Source organism: Condylostylus longicornis, unplaced genomic scaffold, assembly GCF_029603195.1.
Source record: "Condylostylus longicornis isolate FDR11 unplaced genomic scaffold, ASM2960319v2 ptg000004l, whole genome shotgun sequence".
Classification (NCBI taxonomy): domain Eukaryota; kingdom Metazoa; phylum Arthropoda; class Insecta; order Diptera; family Dolichopodidae; genus Condylostylus; species Condylostylus longicornis.
Genome location: NW_026577973.1, coordinates 25,205,425 through 25,213,938, shown reverse-complemented (window position 1 = coordinate 25,213,938; position 8,514 = coordinate 25,205,425). Strand labels below are relative to the sequence as shown.

Genomic DNA, 8,514 nt, shown 5'->3' with positions numbered 1-8,514 from the left:
TTTACTTACTTTTTATTTAATAAATATTATATATGCAAGTATATGTAAGTGTGTTTTCTATGTTTTAGAGGTATATGTACAAATTTAAATAAATATAGAATTATTATGTTTTTTTTTCAATTCTATTATTTGTTTTTTATTTTTGGATTCAAGAAAATGCAATAGAGCGCAAGTCCTTTTCCTTTGTAAACATTATTTAGATGAAATTCACTAAACGTTATGAATTGCCTAAAATTAGCCATATACTAAATACTAATGCTATATATATCTATCAGACAATCAATACCAAGCCCAAAGAATAGGTAGAAAATAGTTTCCAAAATTTTATGAAAATCATTTGTGTGAAGGAAATCAACTAATATTTTTAACTCTGCTGATTCTACATATTATTTGGATATTTAAAGTCAAAATTTTAAGAAAAGTGGTTGGTGAATTTACTAGAGATTAAATACATTTAAAAAAATAATTTAAATTCATCCGACCTTACTGTCTTTCAAAAAGAAGGCTTTCTGAAGAAGAATACTGAATTTCGAAAAAAAATCAAAGCAATATTACGAGTATTATGTAAGATAATTGGCAGGGAAGACAATTACAATAACATAGATAACCTTTAGAAACATAATAAAATGAGAATACACAAAAATTGAACACCAACATTTTAATCGGAAAAGTTCGAAATATAAAACTTCAAGAATTGTTTCGGAAAATTTTATTCCTTCGAAAAATAATTTTCATCTTTGTGCCTGAAAGATTTAATTTAATTTAAAAACTTTTACATTTTTTGAAATAAAAAAAGATTTTGAATTTTACAAAGAACAGTTCGCGTTCATGTGTTTCATGTACAAAGAGGTAAAACATTTATACTAAGACAGTATGTATGTATATGTAAAACTGTTTTTTAATTTGGAATTTTTATTTGATATCACTACATACAGATGTATCTGCCTTGTTTAGTTTAACAGACAGACACAAGAAAGAATGATTATTAAAGGATTGCAAAACGAACTTATGTAAGTAGGTAACCAAAAAATTAAAATAAGAAAACTAAATAAAAAATAAGTTTCTAACTGGTTTTTATTTTTACTTTTTTTATTGCTATTATTTTTTTTTTGTTTTTTGTTAAAAAAAATGAAAATTTAGTTTTACCACAACTATCGACAGTCGGGATTTAACTTTGAAAAATAAAAGAAATCTAAAGAATTTTCTAACGGTTTTTTTTTGGTCGTTTATTTTTTAGTGCATTTTTCTACTCATACTTTTTTGTTTATTTCTTTTTCAAATTACCCTTTCTTAGAACATAACAGTTGTGTATACTAAAAGAAAAGTGCCCTTATACATTTTAAAAGAATCCCTTTAATTATTTATTTTGTTTTTCTTTTCTTATCATAAGTGTTTTTAAACGGTTAAAATTATATACGTATATAAATTTGTAACATATATATAAATGTTTTAGATGTTGTGAAAAGGTTGCCTTTTACGCTACAATAATTTTTATAACAGGTAAATTACGCTTTTTCCCACCGATTACTATCGTCGCGCAAAATATTGTTTTTGAATAATTTTAAAACCAAAATTGCACTTAACGAGAATTTTAAATTATATGAAAAACGCAAAAAAAGTTATAATTCAATTATATTAATTTGTTATATATATTCAATTCAATTATATTTATTTGTTATATAATATGTTTTGTTTTATTTCTTCTGCACTTACCTAAATGATATTATTAAAATAATAGTAGCACAACTTATACGGTTTTATTTTCTAGCACCTGTGTATTTGGTGTGTATAATTATTTCTAAAATAATTATAAAACAAAATGATAGCAGTGAGCTTTACAATTAGTTGTGAACTTCAGTAACATATAATTTTTTTAGGAAAAGCGTATTTTTAATAAAAATTGTTTTAAATATGGTTTTTAAATAACATGATATCAAAGTAGTATAAAATGCACAATGGTTATTAAATGTAACGTAAGCTTAGAATTGTAATTTTTTTTGTTTTTAACTGTTGACTTTTAGTATTTTGACTAAATCATTATTATTCCCAAAATGTACATTATTTCCCAAATTGTAAATATAAATTTTATATAAATCATATATTATAATGTAAATTATGTACATATATAAATTCATTTATATCCACAATTTTTTGTTTCGAGTTTTAATAATTTGTAATACAACATCGGATATTCTTAAGACAATGGCGTCGCAGATGTAAACTTTACATTCAAAGATATAAACTTTACATTTGATAAATTTTAAAAATTATGGATATAATCGGAAAGTTATCCAAAATGTGCATCAATGCAGCGTCGATGAAACAAAAAGTTGCTGATGCTATACCGATGTGATACTTTTACCTTGCTGATGAATATTATTTTGACATTTTTAAACACTTTGTAAATCATATGTTTTTTTGGCGTTTATTTCGAGAAATTGTGAGAAAAAACAAAATTTTATTTGTGTAAAAATATTAAAAATATTAACAACTGAAATCTATTAAAAAAATTTTTTTTAATTTCAATTAAGTTTTAGAGATTTTGATATAATGGAACATATAAAAATATTAATACCGTATTAATAAAAAAAATAATTAACTTTATTAGTTATTGAGTTCAAATAATAAATTATTTACTTCTCAGCTTCCAAATAAAAAACTTTGCATCAATACAAAATTGCAAAAAAAATTGATGCACAGCTGATTTAATATGATGTCCATACGTAGCGTATTTTTGAATTTTTGGACACCAAACTTTAGAGTATAACCGTATTGATGCATTTTCGCATATACCCTATTTATTATCATCTATGTATATTAGACTCGCTAACTTATTACTTTATGGCTTTTTACTTTTGAGCATATTGGACGTGCATAACCAATAAAATAGGCTCTTATATAAAATAGTAAATAAAAATACTTATCCTCTCTTTAACTAACGTTCTTCTTTTGTTAATTTTTTAAAAAATTGTTGTTATAATTTTAAATATTTTTCTATCGCAATAGAGAAAGAAATTGTCGCTTGGCTCGCCATATTAATAACTTGAATATAGTTAAATAAAAATCAAAATTAAAAATACTTTATTTCGTATAAAATTAAGAGTTAAATAAAATAACAAAAAAAAATAAACATAATAAACGGCCTGCACATGAAACTGTGAAACACTTGTTGTAATTAAGTGTTAAATTTTACGTTTTCCAATTTTTTTTTTTTTTTGGTTTTTTAATACCAAACCAATTATAGCAAAAACAATTCCATTTTGTATACATTCAAAATATTTTATTATACATATGGAATATACTAGATACTTTTATACTTTGTGTATAAATGTAAATTCAAAATAAATTTTAAACCTACGACAAAGAAAAAACAATAAAAGCTAACAAATACTGTAAGGTCTGTATACAAGGAACAATCAAGCTCTCGAGAGGATATCATTTTCAATCTTATTCATGCCAATGAGAACAAATATACATCAGCTCGCATTTGCTTATTAAAATTCTACTAGATAAAGTTCGGAATTTCCATGTTGTAGATTGCTTTTTTGCTTGTGAAATTCATCGCTAGAAGTCGCACGTTTTTTAATTTTTTGCATTTCTGTTTTTCTTCTCTTTATTTTGTTTTTTTGCCGTCATACTTTTATTGTTGTTTCTTTTTTGCTTAAAGTTTTTAGTGCAGGTTGCGCATAAATGCAAATACTAAATAATATATGTATGTATATATATTTAGTATTTAGTTTATAAAATTATTACAATACATAGATATACTCATATCATGTTGGGAAAAGTTTTGAGACTTACAAGCAAAATAAAAATCGAAATAAAAAATACCGTACAGATTTTTAATGGGATGTAGAAGGAAAATGCAATAAAAACTTTTTCTCCAAACAGTTTGTGTCTTTTTTTATTTTATTTCATTATAATGTCGGTCATTAATTGAAGTTCTTTTTTCATAAATATATATGTAGCTATGTATTTCCATAAAAGTATACATATGTGGGAGCGATGATATTGATGAAGGTGAAAATATTTTCGCACTATAATGTTAATATTCTCGACATAAAATGTACGGGCACATTATTCATAAAGAATTGAAAACAACAACCACGATTAGTCAGTTAGGTAAAAACTTATTTAGAAAAGAAAGAAGGGCCTTTTACAAGTTTAACTATAAGAGATGAATGTGTAATATGTTTTACTAAATTAAAGCTAAAAAAAATAGAATTTATTCAAACACATAAAAAATATATATATTTTAATAACGAAACTTTTTGAAAAAGAACCGTTTTTTCACATATTTAATACTACTTCTTTCAAAAAAACCGTTTTATCTTCGAAAATGTATAAGAGATATAATTATGTTCAATAAAAACATGAAAGGTGACTTCTCAATCTTTAATTTATGATTTTTAGTTAACGTTCATACATTCTTTGGTTTAAGAAATATAAACTGTTAAAAATTTTAAAAATTTTACTTTTGAAGGTTTCTATCGTCCTTCAAGGACATTTTGGGCAAAAGTAGTAGAAGCAAAGTTTTTTATTTCACAGTAGGCTATGATGTCACATGTATGAAGTCATTATCTGAAACCCTCTTTCTCATATCTAAACTTTATTTTTGTTCGACGATTTTGTAATCTAACCTTAGTTTTTCACTTAAGACAAATTCTACGACAAATCTTTTTTACAATGTAATATTTTATCTATTTTGACATTATATTTTTTAGTTTTCTAGAAATTACATACATACATATATAGAAATTTTCCTTTTCGTAACGAAGAAAATTCTTATTTTATTTTAACAATTTCTGCTTTTTTATAATAAAATAACATTCATTTTTCTTTTAATTATAATTATGCATACGAAATAAGAAAAATTTTTTCAAAAATCATCCTCATACATGTGTAATGTACAAAACGTGGTAAATCGATAATTTATAAAAGGAATCAATTTTAAAATTTTGTAAATAATTAAAAAAATTGAATAAAATAAATCAAAATAAGAAAAAACAACAATTTTAAAAAAAGAAAAAAAAATTTTGTGCCTACATAAGTGCATATACAAACTAATTGAAAGCACAAAATTTATTAAACATGACGGATGCCGAAACGGTAAGATGTAAAAATATTGTAAATACTATTCAATTTTTGTTAATTTAAATTGTTTAATATTCAATACAATTTACACAATATATGTATGTTTAATTTATATGTACATAAATATTCGAATAAACTAAAAAATATTTTATTTATATAAAAAACAATCTGATGTGGTCAGCATAACCGATCACGATTTGTGTTGTCTAGTTCAGTGTTACAGAAAGTTATAAAAATGCCATAATGTTTCAAAGTATTACAGAAAATTATAAAAATGCCATTAAATCACTTCTTTCCAATTATGAGGAAGCTAATAAGTTTCCAATTAACATACTCCGAAAAATTGTAAATTTAGCTCTTAGTAGAGTTCAGCTTTGTGGTATCCGAATTCCTGAAAAAAACTCGCCAGTTAGTTTTGGTAACAATCGGAACTCAAATATTAAATTTCGAGAAATTCTATTAATATGGTAAAAAACTTAAGAAAGGTCCCTAGTTGGATTTCTGAGCCTTGATAGTTCTCAAAATTTGTTTTAACATCCCGAATTCAAATATCAAATTTCAAGGAATCAAATTTCAAAATCATCCCGCAAAAAGGTTCAGTTCCCGAGACCTAATATGTTCCAAAATTTGATCAACCCGTGACATAACCAAAACAAATTCACACATAGAAATTAATCGAAATCGATTCAGCTGAATTCGAGATACACGCGTTCACATTCGAGACACACACAGACAGGCTGACCAACGGACCAGCACATCTTTAAAAATAGTTTATTGACTCTTTCCTACCATAAAGAAGCGTTCCCACCGAAAACTAGACATCCGAAATTTCGTGCCATCATATAACCTCCCTTATTATAAACATTGATATTTATTGTTTTAACTTTGTTAATATGCAATATTAATTTTCTATAATAAAATTCAGAATTAAAAACTATTACAAATTTATAATAATTCTAAACATGACAATAAATTAATAACCGTACTTAAACAGGATATTTTGCATTAGCTGGCAAATAATTTCAGGGATGATTTTTTGATCAACTTCCAGCAAAAAATTTTATGAATTTGGAGGCGACGGGTACAGATATACTCGTTTTGTTGCTACAGCCTGTTGGAAAAAAAGGTACGGAACTTTTCCTACATATAGATAAATGCTTATAACTTTGAAATCATAAAACATAGAGTTATCATAGGGAGCTTGTTTTACAGACGATTGATTGATTTTTGATTTTACAATTAATTTGGTTTTAGTCACACTTTCCGAGATACAGCTAGTCAAAGTCAGAATTTTTGTTTTTTTTTTCGATACACTATGATAAGATCTATAATTAAACCCATATAACGTTATAATAATTTTTAATTATTATAAATTTTAATTAAAAAATATTACTTATCTCTTTGTGTAACAATCAAAAGTGAAAATTTTGATTATCTTAATATGTTTAAACAATTTTTATAAAAAAATGTGATGTGGTCAGCACATTACAATGCCTTAAAATTTCAAAGAATTTGATGGTTATTTCTCTTTATATAGGTAAAAATCTAAAATTGGACCGCAAAACAGTTATCCGTAACCAAAACAAACTCACGTATAAAATTTCATAAAAATCGCTTCAGCCGAACTTAAGATACCCGCGTGCACACACAAACAGACAGACCGACCGACACCTCTCTAAAAATAGTTCATTTACGCTTTCTTACCATTACGAAGAAGTACGTTCCCACCGAAAACTCGATATGCAAAATTTGTTGCCATTATATAACCTCCCTTATTGTAAGCAATGCGGTCGGTAAAAGCGAGGAAAATAAATAGGGTTGACCATGTCAACTCTGTTTATTTTCCTCGCTCTGTTGTGTTTGATAAATAGGGTTGACCATGTCAACTCTGTTATATCCGTACCAATAGTTTCTGAGATAATACCAAATAACTTTTCAAGTTTCAAGTTGCATGGCAGCTACCATTGAGATCCAAGCAATTTCAATGACTTTTATCAAACACAATGACCCTAATAATGTATTCGCTTATTCGAAATTTCCTATAATTTCTTACATAGCCAAATAAATTTTGAAGTTGTGTGGCAGCTACCCGAACCAGTATCTCGATCATTTCCAACTTAAATAGGGTCTTAGCATTTACTATAATAAATCATATGTGAAAATTTGGTAAACTTAGCTTAATTAGTTCTTGAGTTGTCGTTGGGACTGACGGACAGACAAAGTTAAATCAACTCGGAATTCGACGCTGATCAAAAACAGACTCTTGAGTCTGTATCTCAGACGATTTTTTTTAGCGTTACAAACGGTAAGGTAAATTTAATATAAATAGGTTACATATAATAAACAGTTTATAAACAGCTTTCAAAGGGTGCTTATATTAAAACCATATTTTTGTGTATTTCTTTTTTAATAGGAAATGGGATAATTGTGTTTTATTATGCTAATCGTTAAAAGAAGGAGTTTTAGGGCCGGATAATGTCCGTTGGTAAAAAAATTTAAAAAAAAACGTTACCATAGTTGTACATTTTTTCTATTATAATTTTATAAATGGTATATGTATCACAAATAATTAATAGAACTGGAATATAATCTAAAAAATAAAGGAGCCAAAAAAAGGAGCTTATATTTCTAAAGATTCAATAAAAGCCTTCTAAGTTTTAGCATTGATTTATTGTGATTGCAATTTAAAATAGAAAACAAAAAAAGTTTTCTTTTTATTAACTCCTCTTATTAAACGTAAGAACGACTTAAATATATTGAAAGCTACCCATAATATGATTTAATAGTTATATTTATTTTTTAATTTCGTATTAAACACTTTTTTCGTTTTATTTGAAATTAATTTTGACTTACAATTTTTGTGAATAAATAAAAAAACATCATTAAATATTCATTACCATTTAAATATTTGTATGCTTTGTTTTATACCACAATAAAAAACTAGATTTGTAAATCGGATTTTATGTGAATAAATTTTTTTAATATAGAAAACTATTTAATTAGTTTACGTCTTTCTCATTAAATTGTATGCCATAAGATATACAGATTATGCAACATGCTTTTAGTAGAAAAAGCATTACCTTTCGATTCATATACAACACGATTAGACGAGACCATTATTATGAAAAAATTAAGGAAAGATTAACTTTAAAATATAATTATAAAAAATTTGTTTTTCAAAAAATTTCATGGGGAAAAACTGTTAAAAAAAAAATATAACCGTCAAAACACTCGTAACTCGTAATATACGAGTACATTTCAACTTTTTTTACTTATACAAGAAATATTTAGCGCGAAAAAAAATTATTTAACTGTCCATTTTAATTACTATGCATAGATATTTCATGTAAGCGGCTGAATAATATATTATCATAAAGTAGTTTCCAAGATTTTTCTGGGACACCATTTCATACGATGTAA

The 8,514-nt window shown here is 25.4% G+C and overlaps 1 protein-coding gene across 6 annotated transcripts in view; it reads left to right on the top strand.

Annotated features, from left to right (window-relative positions):
- The first annotated feature begins 1,221 nt into the window (after positions 1 to 1,221).
- LOC129613901 (microtubule-associated protein tau) overlaps positions 1,222 to 8,514 on the top strand; it is a 47,616-nt gene continuing 40,323 nt past the window's right edge. For 2 of the 6 annotated variants that reach the window (XM_055528241.1, XM_055528247.1), the window contains exons 1-2: positions 1,222 to 1,500; positions 4,870 to 5,109. In XM_055528241.1, coding sequence (XP_055384216.1) covers positions 5,092 to 5,109 — 18 coding nt within the window. In that variant the 5' untranslated portion in view covers positions 1,222 to 1,500; positions 4,870 to 5,091. Of the gene's footprint in view, positions 1,501 to 4,869; positions 5,110 to 6,088; positions 6,221 to 8,514 lie in introns of those variants that run through there. The other 4 variants (XM_055528224.1, XM_055528262.1, XM_055528254.1 and 1 more) reach the window with 4 other exon arrangements.